The following is a 27650-nucleotide window of genomic DNA, read 5'->3' on the forward strand; positions in this document are numbered from 1 at the left end:
GTCCCCTTTGGAAGATTTTTTTTTGTTGCCATCTGTCCCCCATTGGGGAGATTTGCCTTCACTTCCTGTCCCATAAAAAAACAGGAAGTGCAAGGAAATCCCTTGGGGAACCCATGACCCCTTTGGAAGATTTTTTTTTGCCATCTGTCCCCCATTGGGGGAGATTTACCGTCACTTCCTCTGCCATAACCAAACAGGAAGTGCAAGGAAATCCCTGCAAATGAAGGGGAATCCCTTGGGGAACCCATGTCCCCTTTGGAGGACAGATGGCAAAAAAAATCTTCCATTGGTTATGGGACAGGAAGTAAAGGTAAATCTCCCCAATGGAAGATTTTTTTTGCCATCTGTCCCCCAAAGGGATTCCCCTTCATTTGCAGGGATATCCTTGCACTTCCTGTTTGGTTATGGGACAGGAAGTAAAGGTAAATCTCTCCAAACAGGAAGTGCAAGGATATCCCTGCAAATTAAGGTTAATCCCTTTGGAAGATTTTTTTTTTGCTATCTGTCCCCCATTGGGGGAGATTTACCTTCACTTCCTCTGCCATAACCAAACAAGAAGTGCAAGGAAATCCCTGCAAATTAAGGGCAATCCCTTGTGTGTCCCCTTTGGAAGATTTCCTCGCTATTACTTTTCTGGGGACAACCCAAATATGATTTTCTTTTACTTTCATTTTCACATGATAATGGTAAACAGGACAAATCGAGGGAGTGAATCTCCCAAAAAGGGGCACAGCCAGTAATAAAAACCTGACAGGGGTTTTAATCCATCCCCACTCTATCCAAAACCTTAGGTATACTTTAACAAAGCCCTCAGATTTCCCCCAGCTTGCTAATGGAAGTAAATGAGCTGAGTACTATGAAGCAGCGAACAGTCTCCACTTCCGGGGTGAGGGAATGCCGCCTTTCCTGAAGACCCTTAAAATAGACCCAAACAGGGGGGGGGGGGGGGGGGTGGGGGGACAAAAACAAGCCCCACCAGACCAAATCCTCCTAAAGGGCAAGGCTACAACATGGGGAGTGGTTCAGCAATACGATTGGTCAGATTGCTCACTGGATATATTGTGTATGTAGAAAGTAGCTAAATTTGTAATTACACCCTTTTTTGTTGGGGGGGGGGGGGGGTGTCATTAGAATAAACTTTTAAAACCAGATTAAACATGACAGCTGTGGTTTAAAATTAAAAAACAAAAAAAACAAAAAAAAAACAAATGTCAGTATACTTATACTTTTACCTAAAGTGCTAAAAGAGACAATCAAAAATTAGGTTGTCACATAAAAATATCAAATTGCATTTTTTTTTTTTTTTTAAAAGTCCTGATTTTTTTTTTTTTAATCTTCTTTATCGCTCCTGGGAACCAATCGGTGCTCGTCCCGGAACGCCTTCCAAAGTTTCATCGGCTGGTTTGAGCGTACTCTAGACGGAGATCTAAGCACCCAGGCAACACATGAAGGAGAAGTCTGATAAGAAGCACTATTGCATCCTCCCCTTTGCTGCCCCCTGCTGGAACACTTTGTGGAATACAAGTCAAACACACTACATATGTTAGCTCTTGTCAGAACCTGTGAATTAAAGCCTCTTTCTCCCTCTCTTTCCGCCTCATTTCCTCCTTGTAACAGCACGAACAGTAGTTCCCCGTTTCGGGACGTCCGTAAAAAGTGCAATGGACTTGCTTACACTTGGTCTGCTGGACATTATAGTGTGTCCGGGTTTTGCTGCTGCTGTCAGAGTTCCCGGATCTGGGTAAGGGGGTGGGGTCTGTGTATTCTCTGTAGCCGTTGCTGTGCGTGATGCAGACCGTCTGGTCAGTGACTTCGGGGTACACCGGAGGAAGCTCAGTCTCTGAGGGAGAAAGGCCGCCCGTTTGTAGCGGGCTGGGCTGGTAGGCGTTAAGCCGACCCTGTACAGGTTGCCGGGGGAGAGTGACATAAGAGGGCATGCTGTTACAAGGCCCACCCGCGACTTGCCTTCTATTGTCCTGGTAGCTATGTGTACCATCCGCGTTTACTATGGAAGGTCTCGGGATGGTAAACCCTCCGGAGTAACTGGAAGGTAGTGCTCCTTTTACACCCCCACCATAGTCCATGCCCGCCATTCCATAATTACCAGTCGCCTGGGCATAGGTGGGCAACGGAAGCAAATCGTCTCCTTTAGGTTGCAACATGTCCTGCTCCAAGCGCTTGGCTGTGCCGCAGTTCATCAGAGTCTTTTTCTCTGCCTCTCTCTGCTTCTGCTCCACTACAAACCTCTCCTGGGCTTCGGCCAGATACCTCTGGATCATCTGCTTTTGGTACGGCTGCCGATCGCTTGTTTTTAACAGGCAGGCAAAAATAAACTTGCGTTCACCTTGCATGGCCGCCCGTAAGATGCTGAGACTCAGCTTGACATCGTGACTGTACTTGTAAGGGTCGCAGTGGCTTTTGTCACTTGAGGATTTGACGGAAGATTTCTCCGATGACGTAGACAAGTCTCCTTGGGAGGAATCATCCTTGCTCCCTTTCCTACCCTTGAGGGAGCCCTTCTTTTTCTTTTCAAGCGTGTCACCCTGTCCGTTGGACATGCCGGACTTGCCGCCCTTGCTATGCATCAGTCCTCCCATGTTCTTCTTCAGCTTACTCCCCAAGCTCTTACCAAAGCTGCCCAACTTGTTGGCCACCGAATCGGCTCTCTTCTTCTCCTTCTCCTTATCTTTCTCCTTTTTGGACTTGTCCTTGTCCTTCTCCTTCCCGCTCTTGCTGCCTCCATTGCTTGCCGAGCTGCTGCACACAGACTCTTTGTCCGACTCTCCAGATTCTGCGGCTGACCTTGCATCGTCCCCAGCGGATGCCGTTGGCGACTCTGGCTGGGCGAGAGGAGCCTGTTTTACAGAAAAGAAAAAAAAGAATCAGCTTTTTGTAGATTTAAAAAACAAAAAAAAGTACAAAGTTAGATTGCCAATAACTAAAGCAACCCATACAGCAGTGGTCCTCAACTCCGGTCCTCAGGGCCCACTAACAGGCCAGATTTTAAGTATTACCTTGGGGAGATGCAGACTAGAGTACTGCAATCACTGAGCAGCAAATGATATCACCTGGGACGTATTTCAGTTATTTTGCAAATCTGGCCTGTTAGTGGGCCCTGTAGGCCAGGGTTGAGGACCACTGCCATAGAGGACTCAAAAATAACTTGATTCCCCATCAACAGTGTTGATGGAGGAATGCCTCTCAAAGAGCGATTATGTTCTGCCAGCAGGGGGGGTTGCGGGGTGCCCAGCCAGCAGAGCACAATAATTACTGCTAGCGGCTATACCCACCATCAGTAATCAAATGTAAAATATCTGACAGGCTGGTTGGACAAAAGTCGATTGATGGGTGTACAATCAGCCAGCCCATACATGGACTGAATCTCAGCCAGTCCCTGCTGAATTTCAATCCATGTATGGCCGGCCTAAACTGAACTGACTGGCTCCTTAAGTCAGCACTTCACTTCAAGCACATTCAATTCTGTGCAGTTTCATGCGATATCACTAATTGGGTATAATACATACATGTGTCATTTCTTGTCACACCTATTAATGTACAAGATTTCAGAAAGTCACTCTAATCGCGCTTTTCCACTGCATGGTACGGATCGGTTTGGCGCTTCTCCACTGCATGGTACGGGTTAGAACGGTTCGGTACGGTTTAGGACAGCGGCGCTTTTCCACTACATGGTACGGCTCGCTTAAACAGTACCACCTCGGTTGGGGTTCCAAGCAGGCTGTACCGATACCATATCCCACAATCCTTTGCATGCAGCATTGATTGTTTGTCACTGCTAGCCACTGATTGGTCAGAGAATCGTTGTAATCCCACCCACTTACTACTAAGTACTACAACAGTGGAAAAGCAAACCGAGCCGAGTAGAGCCTATACAGTGCTGAAATGTGCCGACTCGTACCACGCAGTGGAAAAGCAAACTGAGCCGAGCCGGTACTTGCAGTGGAAAAGTGCCGTAATTGTGGTACCCAGTTTTAAATTTATGCTCTTAAATGCCCCTGTGGTCTGTTTTATGTCAGACGCACTATCAGAACTATGTGCATCAGATCTGGAGAACACGGAAGGTTCATTGAACAAGGTAGCTTAGACTACAGTGTACCCCGACATTTTTCATCCCCTCATAACAAGGACATGAGAGGCCTGGGGATTGAGGTGATCCCATTGGACCTCACTAAAGCTGAACTTAACATTGCCAAAGAGAACCATACTGGAGCTTTGTGTTAAATAGTATGACCCCAGAAGCCTAAAGTGTAATTCCCATCGAATTCCAAGGCTAAATCTACTCCCAGCCCCATTTTATCAACCTTGTAAACGAAAATACTATATATATATATATATATATATATATATACACACTATTATATATACATACATATACACACACACACACTATTATATATACATACATACATATACACACACTATTATATTTTATATACATATTCACACTATACTTACCTATTCTGCAGTTGTTCCGGTCCGATCACACCGGGTTCCAGAACCGGCTTTAGTGTAGAGGAGAGGCAGCTGCAATGGCTGCAGAGCCTAGGCGATGACATCACCCATAGGCTTACTATGGGGCAGTCATTGTTGACTGTCCCTCCTCTACACTGAAGCCAGGGTCATGTGACCCAGACTGGAGTGGCTTTAGAATAGGCAAGTATACACATCTGTTCTTTTACAGCTAGATAGAATAATCTTAGAATGGGTGGGGGGCGGGGAGAAAATTTAGCCTTAGTTAAAATTTGATTGGAATTACTCTTTAAGGCTAGATTCACACTGCTGTGATGCGATTTTTAGTGCGATTATGTAGGGCAACATGGATTTGGTTTTGATTGCGGGGCCAAAATTGCACAGGAATTTCACCAAATGTAGTCCAGGAACCTTTTCCAAAATTAGGCCGTGCTGAGTCGCATTGATGTGAACAGGCACTATTGAAAGCAAAGGGATTTTGATTGTCATGCGACTCGAGTTGCATCTGCAATCACACTAGTATGAACAGAGTCTAAATGAAGGAAAAAAGGTCAGTACTGTACTATCATTTAGGTTTCTGCCATTGCAACAAATTAACTTCTTCCTGTAGAAATGCAATTGTATGCGAAAGTATTTCAGAAAAAGGAGAGCCAACCCTCTGCTGACACCTACAGGCCGCTACAAACAACGCAGTCTTCGCAATTAGACAAATGACTACATTATTGCATTTTTTTTTTTTTTTTTTTTTTTTTTTAGGTGTTATTCCTAAAAGTAGTCATATTGTAGCTTTTTTATTACATACCACTTTTATAATAAAATATTAATAAATCATTGCATTCGATCTAACACACTTTTATTGATTTAAAGGGATTGTAAAGGTTTTTTTTTTTTTTTTTTTTTTAAATAAAACACAGGTTTACACTTGCATGCTCTTCTCAGGTCCCCCTGCCTCGGTGTTTCTGGTTCCTTCTCTTCTTTTGTGCCCCCATAGCAAGCTGCTTACTTTGGGGGTCCACCTGCGGGCTCGCCAGTGGTTTGATATGGCACCTTACACCGCTTGCCTATACCATTAGGACCTTAGCTTGGATGGGCGGGTCAAAGTTTTTTTGTTCCCACCAAAAGAGGAAGATAGAGAACAATGCATGTAGTGCACCACTCTAAGGATTATATAGCCAGTGACAAGGGAAGTACATGACATGCCTGTGTGTATGTAGCATAACACATGTCTGTCTGTTCATACTCTACAGTTAGGACAGTCATAGATGGTTCGAATCTCAGCCGGTTCAGCAGGAACTAGAGCTGCACGATTCTGGATAAAATGAGAATCACAATTTTTTTTCAAATGAAACGTCACGATTCTCAGCGTAACATCATTCACATTATACAAAAAAATTGGGCTAACTGTACGGTTTAGTTTTTTTTGTTTTTAGTTAATTGAAGTGTATTTTTTTTCCCAAAAATATTGCATTTGAAAAACCGCTGCGCAAATACAGTGTGACATAAAATATTGCAATGATCGCCATTTTTTTTTCTCTAGGGTTTCTGCTAAAGAAAAAAAAAAAATTATATTATAATATATATAGTTTGGAGGTTCCAAATAATTTTCTAGCAAAAAATGATTTTAAACTTGTACGCAACATATGTCAGAATAAGGCTTAGTCTTTAAGTAGTTAAATTGCCCTCATTTACAGACCGAAGTTCATCCCTTTGATCTGTAAAAGAACCAAATGATACAGTGTTTCTTTTTATCTCGTAGCGCTTGGCTTCCCTTTTTTTTTTTGATAGCTATGAGCGGGAACTGCTCTGCACTTGTTACATCAATCCTGGAAATGCTGGATTAAGATCGTAGGGGGGGGGGGGGGGGGGGTTGAATCGAGATCACGTTTTTTTAACGATCATGCAGCTCTAGCAGGGACCGGCCGAGATTTGAACCCTGTGTGGGCAGGCTGAACATACAAAGTTGATCGATCCATCAACTTGGGTACCATGTTTTCCCGAAAATAAGCCCAGGTCTTATATTAATTTTGGCACCAAAAGACACAGTAGGGCTCATTTTCGGGGTAGGTCTTCTCTCCCTCCCTCCCTGCCTGTCAGGATACCCCAGTGTGAACCTAGTTCAGTGTTTGTAAAATCCTAGAATCTACTTTACGACTGTTTTATATAATGTCCAGTGTATGTTTCTGTAATCTAATAGTGTGAAATAACTTCGGTACAGCGCCGCTCAGCTAATCTCCCGCTCTGCTCTCCTCCGCTTCTCATAGCCGTCAATAGGAGATCTCAGCCCCTCCCCTCAGAGCGGGTCACAGAAGCGCCGAGCATTATATTATAATAGTGTGGAGTACCTTCGGTACAGCGCCGCTCAGCTGATTCCCCGCTCTGCTCTTCTCGTCTTCATAGCTGTCAGCGGGGGAATCTCAGCCCCTCCCCTCTGCAGTGCTCAGAGTGGGTCACAGAAGCGCCGAGCATTATATTATAATAGCGTGAAATACCTTCGGTACAGCGGCGCTCAGCTGATTTCCCGCTCTGCTCTACTCTCCTCCTCTATGTCCAGTGTATGTTTCTGTAATCTAATAGTGTGCAATAACTTCGGTACAGCGCTGCTCAGCTAATCTCCCGCTCTGCTCTACTCCGCTTCTCATAGCCGTCAATAGGAGATCTCAGTCCCTCCCCTCAGAGCGGGTCACAAAAGCGCCGAGCATTATAATAGTGTGAAATACCTTCGGTACAGCGGCGCTCAGCTGATTTCCCACTGCTCTTCCTTCTCTTCTCCCCCCGCAGACAGCTGGAGGTCACAGAAGCGCTGAGCGGCGCTGTAACGAAGGTATTTCACACTATTCTAATATAATGCTCGGCGCTTCTGTGACCCGCTCTGGACACTGCAGAGGGGAGGGGCTGAGATCCCCCGCTGACAGCTATGAGAAGAGGAGAAGAGCAACGCAGGGAATCAGCTGAGTGGCGCTGTACGGAAGGTATTTCACACTATTAGATTACAGAAACACACACGGGACATTTAGGATTTTACAAACACTAAACCAGGGCTTATTTTTGAGGTAGGGCTTATATTGCAGCCCTCCCTGAAAATAACAGTAGGTCTTACTTTCAGGGTAGGTCTTACCTTTGGGGAAACCTGGACAACTAGCCAGCCACATTCAGCTGTGATCATCTCTAACAATAATCGCTGTCTTCTCTCGCCCACTGGGAGCAGATAATTGCTTGTCAGGAAGGATTCCCCAGTCATCACTGTCTGTGTTGATGGGGGAATCGTGCAAGTGGGTTGCAGGAAAGAAATTTGCACAGTGCTTTAGAGGCCACTTTATTAGGCATGCAGGCATGGTAAAGAATTCTTTTAAGTTTTGGACAGAAGATAGTATAGGTAACACCAGACAAGTTTTTTTTTTTCCTCCATTGGTGAGATTTCCCTTCATTTCCTCAAAAACAAATATATTTTTTCAGCCCATGAATAGGGAGGTATACCCAATGTTTAGGTAGCCGCGGACTTCCTATGTCAATAGAGCATAAAATATTATCTTCCTCTAGTTGTATTCATCTAATGAAAAAGAATTCATTACTCACCTGTCCTTTTCACGTATCTAAATGTGCGCACATGACAGAAGTGCTGACAATAATCTATTCAAGTCAAAGGATATCCATTGTAAAACCACAAAGCTGTATAACTCCATGCAGCAGGTATCGTAAACAAGTAGTAAAACTTCCAGATAAAGACCTGTGTTTGTGCAGCTCTGCACAGAATACTGCGTGCTTCCAGGTAGTACACCCCGTGGTGACGTCACTCACAGCGGGAATACTGCGTGCTTCCAGGTAGTACACCCCGTGGTGACGTCACTCACAGCGGGAATACTGCGTGCTTCCAGGTAGTACACCCCGTGGTGACGTCACTCACAGCGGAATACTGCGCGCTTCCAGGTAGTACACCCTGCGGTGACGTCACTCTCAGCGTCACTTCTGACACATCTCAACTGAAATCTTCTTTCAAAGATAGCAATGCAGGGATGATGTGCCTTCTACTACTGCACTTAACCTCCCAAAGGTTTTACTCCCTTCATGACCTGGCCATTTTTTTTTATGCTATTCAGTAATGCTCTGTTTTACCTGGTAATTGCACGGTCATGCAACACTGTACACAAATGACATTTTTATCATTTTTTTTCATGCAAATAGATCTTTCTTCCGGTGGTATTTGATCACCTCTGGGGTTTTTTTTTTTTTTTTGTGATTTAAACAAAAAAAATAGACCGAAAAATTTAAAGAAAAAAAAAAATAATATTTACTTACTATAAAAAAAAAAAAAGTCTTCATAAATTTTGGCCAAAATGTATTCTACATTTCTTTGGTGAAAAATAAATCCCAGTAAGGGTCTATTAATTGGTTTGTGTGAAAGTTATAACATCTACAAACTATGGGATATATACTAAACTTTTTATTTATTTTTTTAATAATACTAATGGTGGTGCTCAGTGACCTATAATGGGACTTCGATAGTGCGGTGGACAATCTGACACTGAGGCGGTGTGCATGCATGGGCCCTAAACCAGGAAGCAGGCCAGTATGTCCCTTTTCCTGCACGGGTCTCCCATCTGCAGTACATTGTGGACGGGCGGTCCTTAAGTGGTAATTTACATAACTTATTTTTACTTATTTTCATAGTAAAGTACCGTATTTTCCGGCGTACAAGACGACCCCCCTAATTTTCAAGTTAAAACATAGGTTTTGGGCTATACTCACCGTATAAGACTACCCCCCCTTCCGAAGCAAGGCAACACCATTGAAAATCATCAGATTTCCTCATAGATCTCCAAGTTATCCCAAGTACTGTAATACATGTAATCTCTCATAATATCTCCAAAGTACCCCAAGTACAGTAATCCCCCGCTACATCGCGGTTCAGTTTTTGCGGTCCCGGTAATTCGCGTTTTTTTTTGTAATGTTATTTTACTATATAAATCATTAAAAATGAAAGATTTTTGTGTTTTTCATAGCTCTTGCTCTGTCTCTAAGTATCTTTTATGTGTTTAAATGAGTTTCTATTGTTTTAAAAGTGTGTTTAAAGACCTTAAAATGCTTTTACACGTACAGTGACAGTAAAAAAAACATGCCTACAATGCATTTTAATAGGGTTTTTCTATTTCGCGGAATTTCACTTTTCGCGGCTGGGTCCGGAACGTAACCCCCGCAATGGAGGGGGGTTTACTGTATTACCGGTAGATGTAATCTCAAGACGCTGGCTGTGTGGGAATTCTGTACCAGTATACCGTATGTACCGTAGCTTCGGCTACATACAGTGTACCGCGCTGAGCCAATCACGGTGAGCGATGTATTCTATTATTGAATGCAAAGCCTGCTCGGATTGGCGGAGAAACATCAGCCCGCCTCTCTGACTCTGCCAATCCGAGCAGGCGTTGCATTCAATAATAGAATACATCGCTCTCCCTGATTGGCTCAGCGCGGTACACTGTATGTAGCCGAAGCTACGGTACATACGGTATACCGGTACAGGATTCCCACACAGCCAGCACCTTGAGAGATTACATCTACCGGTAATACTTATACTTAGGTTACCTTGGAGATATTATACTCGGCGTATAAGACGACTCCCCATTTTTGGAGGATTTATTTGAGGTTCAAAAGTAGTCTTATACGCCAGAAAATACTGTATTACTTTATGACAGTGAAGAACTAATTTGGGCATTCAAGGGTTCCTTTATGCACAGCTAAGCTGATTATCTTGTATACTTGTACCAACAAACTTCTTTGCCCATACATTTTACTACTTGTTTAGGATACCTTTTGAGGACTTCTACAGCTTTGTGGATTTCCAGTTTATGACCTTTGAATGGATTATTAGCACGTCTGTGATGTGTGTACATATGTATACATAAGGACAACTTGAAATTGCATTATTAGATAATGACATTACTAACAGATGAATAAGACTAAAAGGTGAGTGCTGGAGGATTATTTTATATCCCCTCACTTCCTGCTCCAGTGACAAAACTGAAATGAAAAATCACCTCTTAGGAAGTTGTCAGTTGTAGTCAATGGAAGATTTCCCCTCTATTACTGTTCCAGTGACAGCTGTAAAAGTCTGGATTGCTCACCACCTAGGAGGAGGTCTAGTCACGCAGGCTGCATGGTCTCTGAATCTATCCCACGAGTGCCCCCATAGTAAGAAGCTTGCTATGGGGGCACTCCGATGGGAGGAGAAACCAGGAGCACCAGTGGGGGAACCTGAAAAGAGGAGGTTCGGGACTGCTTTGTTCAATTCAATTGCACCCAACAGGCTTTAAAGTGATTGTGAAGTTTTTTCTTTTAACTAAGCAACCACTTAAAGCCTGTTGAGTGCACTGTATCAACTATATTTAGTCTCAGCTACACACCGTATGGAGCACTGTTTCAGTGAGATGGAGACTTCCAGAACAAAATCGAATAAGGATGAGTGTTGCTTAGCCCTTCACAGGAAGCTTTGTTTTTTATGAATGAATACAAAGCTTCCGGGGCAGCAACCCAATGGTCAAGAAGAATATGGAGCTGCGTCTGTCAATGAACGATAGAGAAATCATGACGTCATCTTCCCACCTCAGCCAATCAGGGAAAGCTTTGTATTCATTCATAGAATACAAAGCTCCCTGTGAATGGCTAAGCAGAACTCAATCTGATTTTTTTTTTATTCAGAAAGACTCCATCTTACTGCTGGAACACAGCGCTGTATACTGTATGTAGCTAAGGCTACATATAGTTTATATATCTAGTACTAAAAGGTACTAAAAGGTAAATTCATTGCCAGCTTGGTCCAAAACAAACCATTTAGACTTTATTAAAACCTGGAGATCAGCTCTAGGATATTAGACAGGTAGACTTTATAAAGTGGCTATTAAGCCCCCATTCACACTAGCGCGACTTGTCAGGCGACTTGGTCGCCTGACAAGTCGCAGTGGGTCGCTCGCCATTGATTAGCACAGGACCCGTTCTAATAGGAGCGACACAAGTCGCTTCGACTTAGAAAAAGGGTCCTGTACTACTTTGGGGCGACCTGGAGGCGACTTGCATCGACTTCAATGATATGAAGTCCGAGCAAGTCGCGCAGAGGTCGCCCCACCAAGTCGTGTCGCCCCTGTCTGAACGGGGTCTCAGAGTATATCCATTTACAAACATTTTACACGTGCATTTATGTATGTGTAGCTGTTAGCACTGCATATTTTAATACAAGCATAATAAACAGAAAAAGTGGTTTTAAAGCCAGAGACAGATCTACCGCAAGGCAACCTAAGCAGGGGCCTAGTGCCTGGGGATGTCCAGGGGGCCCAGCTACAAGATTCATGCTCCTGCAGTAAACCAAGGAGATCATTCAATTAGTCAAAGCTGTGCTCATGCCAGTCACCTCACACAAGAGGATGTACTGGAAGGCAGTTGGTGTCTGAAGGATTAATGCCATTGGGGCGGAATCTCTGTGCTTGCAGCAACACTGATCAAGGGCAGGGCCATAAAGCTGCTACCTTGTCTAGGGCTCCCGTTCTACCTTACTCGTCTCTGGATTATATCCCACTTAATCCTTTTATAGTGTCTGATCCCCCCCAAACATACCTGCGTCTCGCATGGCAGAGAAAGCCAGGTGACTGTCATGTAATTATGCAAAAAATTTAACTTGGCTTCCAGAGATAATGCGACGCTGCAAGAAAAAAAGAAAAAAACGTTTAGGTTAATACATTTGTATTTTTAAGCTGCAATTTTGTAAAACTTGTAATTAAAGTGGAATTCCACCCAAAAGTGGAACTTCCGCTCATTTGCTTCCTCCCCCCCTCCGGTGCCACATTTGGCACCTTTCCGGGGGGTTAGGGGGAACGGGTACCTGTTTTTGACAGGTACCCTTCCCCGCTTCCGGGAGACGGCGCCGCGGCGCTGTCCCTCGGAAGTTTGGCCCCCTCCTCCTTCCCCCGCCGCCGAGCCAATTCGAATGCGCAGTGGGCTTCACGCATGCGCAGTAGGGACCCGCCCATGAAGCCGCAAGGCTTCACTGCCGGGTTCCCTTACCGGCATTGGCAGCAACAGCACTCGACAGCGGATGGAAACATCGGCTGCGGTGCCGACATCCAGGACAGGTAAGTTTCCTAATATTAAAAGTCAGCAGCTACAGTATGTGCAGCTGCTGACTTTTAATTTTGGGGGGGGGGGGGGGGGGGGCTGGAACACCGCTTTAACAACCACAACAAAGATGGATTCAGGTTCAGCCTGGCATGTTAATGTATACAGATTACAAAGTCTCTTGAAACTGCCGACTGTGACTGAGAGACAGCGGCAGCCAGCATTTAAACAAACCTCATGTGACCACCACAATTGGCTGTAAACAAGCCTTGCGATTACCATGATTGGCTGTCCAGGTGATCACATGATCAGGCACTAGGTTGACTAAGTTCCCATTCACTAGTCTGAGACTGGTAGCCATCAGTGTAGTTTCAGAACTAACACTGCTCAGGGGTTCTCGGAGTACATTATTCTGTAGGTTGCAGTCAGGAAGGGGTTAAAGGAGTTGTAAAGTCAGAAGTTTTTTTTATCTTAATGCATTCTAATACGATCTACTGGCATTTGGCACTAACATGTTGAATGCTCTGTAAAAGGATGGCTGTTATTGAAGGCCAAGAGAAGAAACAAAACTGAGATCCTATTACATTCTGAGAACAGGAGAGCTGAAAGGACGGGCAAGAGATTCCTCATAAAATATTCACAGGGCGGGCTGGGCAGCTCTAAGATGACATAACCGAGCACAAAAAAAAGGACACAGTGTCCTATGACATGGCTGCCCAACTTCACCAAAACAAGGCTGCCATATTTACAAAGCTAAGGGTAATGATGATGTACAAAGTACAACCAACCAGGAAAGTCATACTACTAAAATATATATTCTGAATGCAATGGATTACTACAGTAGTAAACCTCAACATAAGGACGGGACACATACTAAAACCCAACGATGGGACCTACTAAAAAAAAAAAAACAAGGACGGGGCCTACTAAAACCCCGGGAACTACTGAAACCCCAAGGACGGGACCTACTGAAACCCCAAGGACGGGACCTACTGAAACCCCAAGGACGGGACCTACTGAAACCCCAAGGACGGGACCTACTGAAACCCCAAGGACGGGACCTACTGAAACCCCAAGGACGGGACCTACTGAAACCCCAAGGACGGGACAAACTAAAACCCAAGGACAGGACATACTAGCATTCCTGTCTTTTGCAACAACAAGAGACCACTTAAAGCTGAACTCTGGGCAAATCACAAAACTTTCCTTGCAGTGGGGCTCCCACTGCAATGCAAGGGTTAATGCTAATTTTTGTCTTGGTCTCCCTCACTTTTGCAAGCTTCCTGTTCTCCGTGCAACTGGTCCCCTGAAGCTCAGCTCTCCGTCAATCGCACTCTAATCACATACAATGTAGGACCAGCAGTCCTGCATTGTAAGTGAGAAGGCCGAGGGTCCATCAACAACTTGGAGCATCAGAAAGATGAGCATTGCACCCATTGCCAGGAGAAGTTAAAGATAAAGTTAAGCTGCTTTTTGAATAGTACCCCATCATTGGTGTCAGTAAGAACAATAGTGCCCGCCCCATCATTGGTATCAGTAGGAAGAATAATACCCCATCATTGGTATCAGTAGGAAGAATAATACCCCATCATTGGTATCAGTAGGAAGAATAATACCCCATCATTGGTATCAGTAGGGAGAATAATACTCCATCATTGGTATCAGTAGGAAGAATGGTGCCCCATCATTGGCGTCAGTGGGAGGAATGGAGTCTTTTATGACAGAGGAATAGTGCCCCAAGGGTCAGATAAAGGCAAGCAAAGAGCTGCAGTTTGGAGAGCACTGCTCTGGACCACTGGAGCGTGGGGAGATGCAGACACTGCGGGGACTGGTCTTGCTGCAGCGGGGACTGGTCTTGCTGCAGCGGGGACTGGTCTTGCTGCAGCGGGGACTGGTCTTGCTGCAGCGGGGACTGGTCTTGCTGCAGCGGGGACTGGTCTTGCTGCAGCGGGGACTGGTCTTGCTGCAGCGGGGACTGGTCTTGCTGCAGCGGGGACTGAAGGATCAGGTAAATAAAACTCCTTTAATCATTTCCCCTAGGCATAAATGAGCGATTAACCCTTGCACTGCAAGAGACAACTTTTTATTTTCCTGTAGTCCAGCTTTAATAGAATGCATGTCACTACTCAAAAAAAATTATATATATATATACACACAGAAGTACAGAAGTCATTTAGGTGAGATCACAGGGATGGAAGCAACTGTACCTTGCCAGTCGGACATTATCGGAGTCGTACTTGCCCCATTCCCAGTCCTTGCCGGGATCCACTGCAAAGTGCACAGGAAGTAACTTGTGCTCAGAGTCCGTAAGGGGGATGAAAGGCGCTATAGAAAAAAACAAAACATGCAGAGTATGAAAAGCTGCCTTTGTTCAACTCAAATCCTTTGAAAAAAAAAAAAAAAAGAGGTCCTCCAGTCAAACATAACATGAAATTATTGTAGTGAGGTATGGGAAGTACAGAAATGTAGAAAAATGGAAAATTATAGACCTACATTGACCCAAGGAACACAGCTGATGATACAAATATATATATGCATACATACATATACACACACACACACACACATATATATATATATATATTCATCACACATTATATATTAAAACCTACATTTGTAACAATTTCTATTGCAGACTGGGACTCCCAATGTACGCTGCTTACTCTTTACCTCCTGAAAATGCTAATCCCCTGAGTGGGGGTTCTATGGAGTCACCCTTACTTGCGTGCTCCCTGGGAGGACTGCAGGGGGCAACCGTCCCCACACTGACAGTAAATTGTATGCTATGCACGATGGGACTTGTAGTCCTGATGGATGAATGATGTAATTAATGCATTAAAGCCCAGGTTTTTGCTGCCACACATATGGGTTACTGGGGGCGTAAAAAAACGACATTCCTGATTTTCTAGGCTACACAGTGTTTTTAAAATTACTAGGGCCGCTTGGCTGCAAGGTGTATTTTAATGCAAAAACAAGTTTAAAAAAAAGTTTTTCACTTTTATCGATTTCCAATGCTGGTTGTGTATGCAGGAATCTATCCTTGGAAATACACTAAATTGCAACAACAAAAATGCACACACATAATACATACAGGTCCACTAATAATTAAAAAGAACACACCCATACAGAAACAATAGGATACATTTTAGGGTGCTCTCTTTCCCCCACCAGTAATGCTATGGTACTGGACTGTGTCAGAAATTTACCTTGATCCTTGCTTTGCTCGTTCTGTTCCATGGACACCAGGGCAGAGAAGTGGGCTTGGTCATAGGCCAGCACAAGCGGGGAGCTGTGGCACTTGGTGGGTGGGACCTCCAGGGGAAGGTAAATGCCCCCAAAGGGTATTGGAGCAAAGGCTGCACATACAGAGAGATCAGTGTTAATGGTAACTCTAAGAAAGTGACAGAACCAAACCTGTACAATATCAGAACATTAAAAGGAACAATACAGAAAGTTAAAAAAAAATAAATAAAAGGCTGCACATCGATACGTAGCTAAAGGTGGCCACCCATGCTACAATCAGATTTAACAAATTTACTAAATTTAAAGCATAGATGTAAACTGATCTGGTTTAAAAAAAAGTGGATAAGAACAGCTAAGAAACTGCAAACTGATAGGAGGGAAACATTTTTAATAATTTGACTCAAACATGCCCTGACCCTCCTTCTGGAGCCCCCTGTCAGCGCTCCTGGTTCCTCACCCCCCCACCCAATTTCCTCTATGGACACAGGCAGCGAGGCTTAGGAGCAAGCCTGAATGCGTATCCCCACCCACCCAGCAAGCCACTTGTTAAGGGGAGTACTCGTGCAAGCTTGCTGAGGTCCACAGCCTGCATCCATAGACAAAGACAGCTGGCTCCTTAGCATAGCAATTTCTCTCGCTGCTATCGATCCGCCCTGAGAGGAGTAGGAGAGAGCCGCTACTCGTGTGTACGGTGCTGAATTGGGATTGGGCTCAGGTAAGTACAGGGGGGAATCCTGGACACTGAAGGTTTTACCTTTTATTACCCTCAACCACTTTAAACAGACTAAGTGCAATTCAGAGTAACTGACTCTTCGGTCATCAGTGGGGTTGTTCAATCAAAACATTTGTGGATGTGGGATAATATACATCAAGATTTTACCATTTATTCGTGGCTTAAAGTAAACCTTTCCAGAGTAAAATATGGGAACTGCCATTCCTAACCTCCTTCAGAAAATGATACCTCCCTGACCACTATGCAGACCCTATGATATCACCAACTCGGAACAAGCATGCAGATTCTGGAAGGTCAGAACACTTTTATCTTCATGCTTGTTCTGATAAAAGACTCGCCGTATTTATGAAGATAGATTGTGAGCATAACCGCCTGGTAACTAGCATTTGCAGAATAAGTCGTCAACAATGGCGGGCTCAATGTTTCTCTCAGGACAGGTTTCCCTTAAACAATGAACACACAACCAGATCTTTGCGAGGTTGGATGGATCTGAAGTGTTCCAATGATTCTGAGGAAATGAGGCCACCACTGGAAAAAGCTACTAAAACATGAGCTTGTGATTTAATTTAATGTATTGGAAGAAAATGACAGACGAGCGAAGAACAATCAGACAAGCAGGAGAACCTTCATGGAGAAAGAGTAAGATGGCAAAACCTGGGTATCTCAAGACAAAGGAACAATTCTATACAGTACATAAAAGTGAAGGAGGTAACAACCCTAGGAAATGTTTTATAGAGTAAAGCCTCGTACACACGTGTCGAAAATCGGCAGGGAATTTTCATCCGACGACCGATCTGCCGATTTTCAGGTTGTTAGTATGATGCTTCCGACAACTGACTACGACTTTTCGGCTGAAAAAAATCTGGTGTGCAGGCTATAAAATTTTTGTCCGCCGTCAAAACACGGCCGATTTTCGTGCAGTCAGTACAGATTTCGACAGGGAAAAATCTTATGAGCAAGACTGGGCATGCTCAGAGAAGAACGAACACAAAGAAAGCAATCCAACACATGACATCACTTCTGAAGTAGAATTTTGTCGGGCGAGAAAATTCGTGTGCAGTCTAGAGCACATTCCAACCAACAAAACACCACTCTGGACAAAAGACGGACGACCGGTCGGCCGATAATCGTTGCGTGTGTACTAGGCTTAAGGCTAGCACAGTAAAAGCAGACAATACCCAGAAAACCTCATAGAACTTCAAGGAGCTGGGCAAGCAGACAAACCCAGAGAACCTCAATGAGTTTGGCGATCAGGCAAAACCTAGGAACATCAATAAGCTCGGTGAACATGCAAAGCGTAGGAACCCTAATGAGCTGAGATAGCAGACAAAGCTAGGAAATCTTAACGTGCTGGATAACCAGGCCAAAGCCAGGAAAATCAAGTTTGGTAACAAGCAAAACCTGAGAACCTCAAACAGCTAAGCAAGCATACAAACCCAGGGAACCTCAATGAGCTGAGTAATCAGGCAAAACCTAGGATCGTCAATGAGATGCGAGCAGAAAAACCTCAAGGAGCTGAGCAAGAAGACAAACCCAGAGAACCTCAATGAGTTGGGTGATCAGGCAAAACCTAAGAACATCAACAAGCTCTGCGAAGAAGCAAATCCTGGGAACCATAATGAGCTGAGATAGACAATCCCAGAGAACCTCAATGTGCTGAAAAACCAGATCAAACCCAGGAAAATCAAGTTTGGTAACAAGCAAAACCTGAGAACCTCAAACAGCTAAGCAAGCATACAAACCCAGGGAACCTCAATGAGCTGAGTAATCAGGCAAAACCTAGGATCGTCAATGAGCTTGGTCAACAAGCTAAACCAGGGAACCTCAATGAGATGAGAGCAGAAAAACCTCAAGGAGCTGAGCAAGAAGACAAACCCAGAGAACCTCAATGAGTAGTTGGGTCACCAGGCAAAACCTAAGAACATCAACAAGCTCTGCGAAGAAGCGAATCCTGGGAACCATAATGAGCTGAGATAGACAATCTCAGAGAACCTTAACGTGCTGAAAAACCAGATCAAACCGAGGAAAATCAACAAGTTTGGTAAGAAACAAAACCTGAGAACCTCGAACAGCTGAGTAAGCATGCAAACCCAGGGACCCTCAATGAGCTGAGTATACAGGCAAAACCTAGAAACCTCACTGAGCTTGGTAAACAAGTGAAACCTGGGAACCTCGAGCTGAGAAAGCAGGAAAACCTAGAAATCTTTAAGAGCTGGGCAATCAGGCAAAATCAGGGAACCCCAAAACTGTGGCACGTAGGCAAAATTGGAATTTTTCAAAGAAGCCGGAAACATAAAGGCACCATGATTTAACAAATAAGAAAAACGGGGGAAAGTCAAGCAAGCAAACCCAAGGCAAGCAAGCTGGAAACTTAAGAAGAAGGCAATGCCTGGGCACCAAGATTCAACACAGCCAAAAATGGGGAAACTTCAAGGAAGCCAACCCAAGGCAGGCAGACATAAAACTAGAGAGCCTCAAAGAGCCAGACAAGCAGGCAACACCAGGGATCTACAATGACCTGGAAACTTTAAAGAAGCAGGCAACACCCAGTCACTAAGACTCAACAAATAAGACACAAAAATGTGTGAATTTCAAGCAAATAAATTCAAAGCAAGCAGTTATAACTTGGGAACCTCAAAGAGCCAGGCAAGCAGTTATAATTATGGAACCTCAAAGAGACAGGCAAGCAGCTATAACTTGGGAACCTCAAAGAGACAGGCAAGCAGCTATAATTATGGAACCTCAAAGAGCCAGGCAATCAGTTATAAATTGGGAACCTCAAAGAGCCAGGCAATCAGTTATAAATTGGGAACCTCAAAGAGCCAGGCAATCAGCTATAACTTGGGAACCTCAAAGAGCCAGGCAAGCAGCTAGAACTTGGGAACCTCAAAGAGCCAGGCAATCAGCTATAACTTGGGAACCTCAAAGAGCCAGGCAAGCAGCTAGAACTTGGGAACCTCAAAGAGACAGGCAAGCAGCTAGAACTTGGGAACCTCAAGGAGACAGGCAGGCAGCTATAACTTGGGAACCTAAAAGCCATGCAAGCAGTTATAAATTGGGAACCTCATAGAGCCAGGCAATCAGCTATAAATTGGGAACCTCAAAGAGACAGGCAAGCAGCTATAACTTGGGAGCCTCAAAGAGCCAGGCAATCAGTTATTAATTTGGGAACCTCAAAGATACAGGCAGGCAGCTTTTACTTGGGAACCTCAAAGAGCCAGGCAAGCAGCTTTAACTTGGGAACCTCATGGAGCCAGGCAAGCAGCTATAACTTAGGAACCTCAAAGCAGCTTTAACTTGGGAACCTCATGGAGCCAGGCAATAAGTTATAAATTGGGAACCTCAAAGAGCCAGGCAAGCAGCTTTAACTTGGGAACCTCAAAGAACCATGCAAGTAGCTATAACTTGGGAACCTCACAAAGCCAGTCAAGACTAGGGATCCTCAATGAGCAGGGCAAGCAGGCAAAACTAGAAACCTTAAAGAAAATGATAAACAAGAAAAACCAGGGCTCTAAGAAAACTTGGAGAAACATCTTACAAGCAAACCCAGAGCAAGCAGGTAAAGACTCTCAAGCTGTAGGAAGAACAGCTCATGCTCAGAACTTCAAAGACAAACAAGGTGAAACACAAGAATGAGAAACAGCAATACTAGAGAACCCCCTAAAGACCAAATCATAAAATATTGAGGTATAGATCAAGAAATAATATACAGGCGGTCCCCAGGTTACAAACAAGATAGGGACTGTAGGTTTGTTCTTAAGTCGATTTTGTTTGTAAGTCAAAACAGGTACATTTTTTAAGTGTAGCCCCAGCCAAAAGAATCATTTTTACGTTTTTTGCATAGCATAGGGAAGGGTTAACACCCCTGTACCATTTATTTTGCTGTCTGTACCCCTGTTCAGAAGATTTCACCTTACTTTCTGTCCCTATGACAACTAGATTTTGAAAATTTTGGCTTGTTGTGGAAACAAGGATTGGCGATACAGTTCCAGTGGAGACATCTTTTTCCCATGATAACACTTAGAGGAGTGAATTTCCCTTCCTAGGGGGAGATTTCATCTCACTTCCTGTTGTCCCCCCTCCGTTTGTAACTAGGAGTAGTTTGTAAGTCGGATGTTTGTAACCCAGGGACTGCCTGTAATGGAAAGCCTTGTAACACAAACTGTGAAATGGTATGCATCACAAATCTATAAACTAAATAACCGTGACAGAAGTTCCTTGGCTTAAGGGTAAAATACAAGTCATGCGTTAAAAAAAAAAAAAAAAAAAAAAAAAAAAAAAAACAGTGTAGGCTGCAGGCAGCGTACACAGATATAGAGCAGGTAGGCAGAGGGCAGGGGGAGGATTGTCTGTCAGTCACCACTTTCTATTCATAGCATGTGGAAAGAATGTCACTATCAGATAGAACAGGGCAAACTTAATCAACACAAAGGCATCTTGAGGGTGGTGGTGGTGATGTGTGTTGCATGGGGACTGGCATGAATTGTACCCAATTCCAATGATTTATGTAACACTGAGGCCCTGTTCACATTATGAGATTAGGCATCGTGGGCAGAATCGCTGCAATTTAAAATCACTGGCAAAACGTGTGAACCTCATTAAGGACAACGGCACCCCAAACACGGTGCAATTCTGCATTTGTCGTGGGGCAAAACATAAAAAAAAAAAAAAAAAAAAAAAAATCACACTAAGCCTTTTCCCGCAAAAAAGAGCAGGAGTTTCTTTTTGGCAACAGACGCCCATAGACCGACGCACGACTATATATACGGCGGCACTCAGCCCCCTCCTGGGCAAAGCAACGTACCGGTATGCCGCTCGCCCACGAGCCTCTTGGGGGTGAGCGCGCGCCCCCGCTCTTGCCCCCGCTCGTTCCCTGACATCCCCGCGCGAGTGACCGCCGGCTCCGATGTCCGCCGGTAACTGGCAATCTCCCGCTGGAGAGGGAGAAAGGCAGGCGGCTGATGTAAACAAAGCCGCCTGTCATTCTCCCTGGTGTAACTGCAGAGATCATAGGATCCTACTATGTAGGATCGTAGGTCTCTGTGGTTACATCACAAGCCACGCCCCCTGACAGTTAGAATCACGCCCCTAGGGACACACTTAACCCCTTGATCACTAAGTTAACCCCTTCCCTGCCAGTGTCATTTTTACAGTAACAGTGCATATGTATAGCACTGATTACTGTAGTAATGTCACTGGTACCCCCAAAAGTGTCAAAAATGTCAGTCAAGGGTCCGATCTGTCCACCGCAATGTCGGGCAAAAAAAAAACCGCAGATCGCCGCCGTTACTAGTTAAAAAAAAACTATAAAAATGACAAATCTTTCCCATAGTTAGTAAACGCAATAATTTTTGCGCAAACCAATCCAAAAAGGCTTATTGCGACTTTTTTTGATTTTTACATTTGGGGGGGGGGGGGGGGGGGGGGAATTTCATATAAAAAAATATTGTTATTTTTTTTAAAATTGTCGCTCATTTTTTTGTTTATAGCGCAAAAAGTAAAAGTCGCACAGGTGATCAAATACCACCAAAAGAAAGCTCTGTTTGTGGGGAAAAAAGGACGTCAATTTCATTTGTGTACAGCGTCGCACGACCGTTAAAGTCACGTAGTGCCGAATCGCAAAATAGGCCCTGGTCTTTGAGCAGCCAAATCCTCCGGGGCTTAAGTGGTTAAAGTAAATGGGCCCCTCTATGTTCAACACGCGAAATCGCAAAAATGGCACAACAAAAATTGCGAGCGGGAACACTTGTCTGCTACTTGATATGTGAACAGGGGCCCGAATTCGGATAAACTGGTTAACTTTGCGTTATCCTTCTTTCCCAACAGCTACTGCCTGCTTTAGGATGAATCTATTATGGGTTTACCTGATCTGACCAGGAGCTTAAAGCTGAACTACAGCCTTCCACAGTACTACAGCCTCCTCTCCTGGACTGAAATGGCTTAAGGCCCGTACACACGTACCGATCGTCGGCCGAACGATCGGCCGTCTTTTGTCCAGGGCTGTCGTGTCCGCTGAAAAGTGCAAAAGACTGCACACGAATTTTGCCAACAACAGCCGACTGCAGAAGTGATGTCATGTGATGGTTAACTTTCCCTGTGTTTTTTCTTTTCTGAGCATGCCCAGTCTTGCAAATCTGCTGATTGTCGGCCAAATTCTGTACTGACTGGCGAACAATCGGCCGTTCTGGTGTCGGCATACAAAAATTTTAATGCTTGCACAACAGATTCTGTTCGCCTGAAAGTGCGCTGTCGGCTGTCGGAAGCATCATACTAACAAGCCGAAAATCGGCCGTCGGCCGAATCTTTTCGGCGGACACACTGCACGTGTGTACGGGCCTTTACTCAATTCACTGCACACTGTGAGCTTCTCACATTGTGCATTAGAAACTTCAGCAAGTCAGACGTAGACCAGCTCACTTCCTGGCTGGAGGATGTCCAGCATCAACTAGTTCTTTCCTGCCTAGCCCAATTGCCCACCCTTTTCATTAATTGGTTTTCTTTTAATCATGGCTCTGCATCACATTTGGGACGGTACCTAGGACAGTGTGCATGCAAATACAACCAGCCAATCCTCCAGACTGAGGGTCACCAGTTAAGGGGATTCTAATATTTTTAAATGGTCCTAAGATCCAGCCCACTGCTTGCATCAGGTCTGAGGGCTCTCAATGTAGTACTGAGGCCGGGGGGCCTGTGATGATTTTAGGAAGGGTCCTGTGCGAGTTGTGGCGCGAATGCGATGCGAATTCAGCCATACGATCTGTATGGCTGAATACACATCGCATGTGATTTGTAGAGCAGTGCACTGCGAATCACATGCGTTGTCTGTCATCGCATATATGTGAACAAGCTCTGTTTTTCATCCTAATCTCCTCCAGCTTTTCTCACTCGCTCCAGTGTTGGCTGCACATCACCGCTTTAGGCTCCATTCAGTGACTTTGGACATTCAAGTTGCATGACAAGTTGCAGCACATTCTTTTCAATGGCACCCGTTCAAATCGGTGCGACTTAAAGTTTCAGCGATTTGACAATGTGCCTGCACTACTTTGGTGTGACTTTTGATGCAACTTTGCTCCAGAGAATGTAAAGCAACTTTGGAGATGTGCTAATGTAAATAGAGCCTTAGACTGCCCTCCTGATAGGGGGATTGTGCCTGTGAAATATGTACTGGCATGGTTACCAGCCAGCCTACAAACCAAATTGACTCCCTCTAACAATTCACATTAAAAACAAAGCTTCATTGCACACGTGCAAATTTATGTGAAAGCCTCTGTGGCAACGTCGAGGCTCCTCTGCTTACTGCGATTCTTATTTTGAGCACATATAGCAGTGGATAAATTAAGGGCAGGTTTGCCCGGAGGGAGCCCACTCCTTCCATGTGAACATATCTGCAAAGCCTAGTTATAAATTGGGGTGGTTGCCATCTGTTTATATGTATTGACATGGCAGCATGACGACTCTACCACAGATGCATGTGACAGGGTGACAATGCAGGAGTCTAATTAGGAGACATTGTTAAGGTTAAATACATTTTGGGGTTGATTTACTAAAACTAGAGAGTGAAAAATCTGGTGCAGCTCTGCATAGAAAACTTCCAGGTTTTTTTTTTTTGGTGTCAAAGCTTAATTGAACAAGCTGAGGTTAGAAGCGGATTGGCTACCATGCACAGATGCACCAGATTATGCACTCTCTAGTTTTAGTAAACCAACCCCTATAAGTCTAAGGCCCCTTTCACACAGGCGGACCGTTCAGATCCGCCTGTCCGTTTTTTTGGCGGATCTGAATGGTCCCCCCATGCATCCCTATGGGGCATCGGATGTCAGCAGAGACATGTCCGCTGACATCCGATCTGTCAAATCTGGATGGATGGAAACCCTATTTTCCATCCGTCCAGCGGATCGGATGAGAACGGACTGACGGTCCGTTCCCATCCGATTCCCCCATAGAGATGTATGGGGCTCTGACAGCTGTGTCTCCGCACACAGTGCGGAGAACAGCTGTCATTCTCCTGCTCAGCGGGGGATCGGCGGATCAATCCCCCGCTGGACATACTGTGTGAAAGAGCCCTAAGTCTAAGGCCTCATGTACGCTGCAGCTGGTAATCGGACATTTAGTGTAGGTTCATACTGAGGCCGGTATAAAATCGTGCAAATCAGCTGAACTCGCACGATTTCAAACCGGCATTTTCAGTCCGACTTTGGAGGCAATTTCACAGACGACATCTGTGCGGGTCCCTGCACAGATGTCTATTGAAATCTCCCCCCAAAGTCGCCAAAAGTAGTACAGAAACTACTTGTGGGAATCAGTGTTGCGCTGTAAAGTCAGCGTTGCACCGATTCGGACGGGGGGGGGGGTGGGGGGGAGAGAGATTTGACCCGAATTGTGGGCATTTGGGAGGGTCTACTGAGGTTATTTATAAGAAAATGCTTCTAAACGCAAACACTCCTAAACGTGCATAAACGCTAAAATGTAAAAGTGGCAAAACTGAAGTTTTTAACCGTCGCTTACTAGCTGTCACGTCCAGTGTTCAGAAAAGGTTTTCAAACGTCCCATGTACATGAAGCCTAATGGGTCATATACAATTGTCCTTAGATTTGTTTTTTCCTTTAGATTTACCAAAACCATATAATATGAGGTCAAATCTAAACACTTTCAATTTGTATGCAATCAGGCAGGCCCCTGCACTACATAGTTGAAGGTAAATCTAACAACAAAAGTTGTATAGTGTGTAAGGTCTGCGGAAACCCAACCATCACACTTGCTTGATGGACATTCCAATACCATGGCCAATAATCTAAACCCCCCCCCCCCCCCAACTCCCTTTGCACTTATAACATCCTCCACTTCTGCAAAGTCTTTTCACAAGAAATCAGGCAGTGGGAATTTGTGCTTATCCAGCCAAAAGATCATTTTTGAGGTCAGGTGTAGTTGTCGGAAGGGAAGACCTGGTTCTCAGTCAGCCTTCCAATTGTGTTCAGTAGAGTTGAGGTCAGGGCCCTGTGCAGGACACTCAAGTTCCTCCACACCAAACCATGTGTTTATGGAGCTGGCTTGTGGATAAGGGCACAGTTATACTGGAATAGTAAAGGTACTTCCAACCTGGAATCACACAATAGTCTAAAATGTGTTTGTATTAGAGATCGACCGATTATCGGCAAAGCTGATATATCAAGGGCCGATACGCAAGGGCCGATATGCACTTTCCCTGATATATCGGAATCGGCCACCAAGGTTGCCGATATTGCCAATATTTTGGGAAAGTGTTGTACCAGAGTGATGCCTGCAGCTAGAGGCATCACCCCAGTACTGGCGTCCATAGCCAGCAGTCGGCTGTCTTGTAATGACAACCGATGCAGCTGAAAAGCTGCGCGGCTGTCATTACAAGGAGCGGGAGGGGACATTTCCCCCCCATCCTGCGGCTCGCCCAGGTCTCCCGTCCCACCGGGAGACCCGAGCAACCAGCCTGCACGGCCGCCGAAGACCCGATCAAAGCTGCATTCGGCTCTGGTCGATCTCCATGCAAAAACCCGGAAGTGATGACATCACTTCCGGGTACTGTCTGGCGCCAGATTAAAAAAAATTACAGCATTCAAAACAGCCACACTTGGCGTTTTGAATTCTTTTAAGTGCAGAGGAGGGGTTTGGGTTCTTTTAGACCCCCAGATCCCTCCACAAGAGTACCTTTTTTTTTTTTTGTACGAAAATATCAGCCAATACCAATATGCATTGGCCAAAATATCGGTATCGGCAACAAAAAACCAATATCGGTCGATCACTAGTTTGTATGGTGTAGAATAAACTGTGCCCTTCACTGGAAACACCTGAGCTCAATATAGAAGAGTGACCACATGGTAGACGTGATGGCAATGTGACCTCAAACCTTTGGTTATATAGATTATTTAAAATGGAGCATCACATAAAAAAAAAAAAAAAACACAACAAAGAAAAGCAATTATTACCTTCGCCACCAGAATCCCTCAGCATGGTGTCTGCCACCACTACAATGGGTCTCTTAAGGACATGTGCAAGTACAAAGACATGAAACTCCTCCAGGCTCTCGTACACGGGTTCCTCTGAGCTGTCAATCCTGTCACACACAGAGAAAGTTTATTACTTTCACAGCACTGTCTATGATCAGCTTCGCAAAATACAATTGTCTCCATGTCCTCCCTGCTGCTGAATATAATTCATACTCACTATACAGAACAACAACATGTCTATTTCTCAAGCAGCCAATTACAATTCAGTTTTTTTTTTTTTTAAACTTGTACAAGCTGGTAAATAAAAGGAAGAATCTGATTAGCTGTGTTTGTCCAAGCAGACACTTCTAGTTCCCTTGTTTTGTTCATACCAGGCACAATGACTTCTCTTAAAGTAAAGGAACTGGAGTGGACCAAATGTGACATATGACCTCTTATAGGTTTGGAAAAAAAAAAAGTTTGCGTCCAGGGCTGATCACTTGCATGTGATCGCCGTTTGAGCAATTACATGCAAGAGCAGACAGCCTCCCTCTGCATTCAATAGGGCAGCCTACTCGCAGATAATGATGGGAACCCCTGAGCTGGTGCATTCGCAATTGTAAATGCACCCTAAAAAAAAAACATAAAACAGACATTCCAGAAAATACCAAGGATTCAGCACCTTTGCAAAAAGTGCAGGCACACTATGAGTTAAGTCCGATTAGGTGCATGTCACCTTCAGGACTTCTCTGCATTACGTATATTTAATGCACTCCCAAAGGATACACGACACTTGAGGCTGTGAGCAGCTATGCCGCCCCTCCCCTCTGCTGCCCATTCCCAGAAGCCTTTAAACCTGTAAAGGAGTTTGCATAATACAAAGGCTTCTGTGAATGGGCAGAAGGAGAGGAGGGGTGGGCATTGCAGGTTCCAGCGACTGCGCTCTTGAAGGAACTTCGACCCACAGTGAGCAGCAGAAGTTCTCTTCCTAGAGCACAATAAACCGGTCAGATGTGAATAATAGACATAAGTCTACGCAGAGATAGGCAAGGCGTTTGACTACCTTGTTCCACTTAACGCCTGATATGCCTGCAGTTTTTACAAAGTGCCTGAATTTGTGGAACTCCGCTTTA

The 27650-nt window shown here is 44.6% G+C and overlaps 1 protein-coding gene across 3 annotated transcripts in view; it reads right to left on the reverse strand.

The window, feature by feature from the left end:
• Window positions 1-1141: 1141 nt before the first annotated feature.
• The window catches only part of OTUD7B (OTU deubiquitinase 7B), a 136051-nt gene continuing 109542 nt past the window's right edge, over window positions 1142-27650 (reverse strand). For all 3 annotated transcript variants that reach the window (XM_082242557.1, XM_082242556.1, XM_082242558.1), the window contains exons 7-11: window positions 26518-26645; window positions 15792-15941; window positions 14793-14910; window positions 12088-12172; window positions 1142-2855 (exon numbers count right to left, since the gene is read on the reverse strand). In XM_082242557.1, the coding sequence (XP_082098683.1) occupies window positions 1554-2855; window positions 12088-12172; window positions 14793-14910; window positions 15792-15941; window positions 26518-26645 (1783 nt within the window). In that variant the 3' untranslated portion in view covers window positions 1142-1553. The remainder of the gene's footprint in view (window positions 2856-12087; window positions 12173-14792; window positions 14911-15791; window positions 15942-26517; window positions 26646-27650) is intronic.

The sequence above is a fragment of the Pelophylax lessonae genome (genome assembly GCF_965119305.1).
Source record: "Pelophylax lessonae genome assembly, chromosome: 13".
In the NCBI taxonomy this organism is placed as follows: Eukaryota; Metazoa; Chordata; class Amphibia; order Anura; family Ranidae; genus Pelophylax; species Pelophylax lessonae.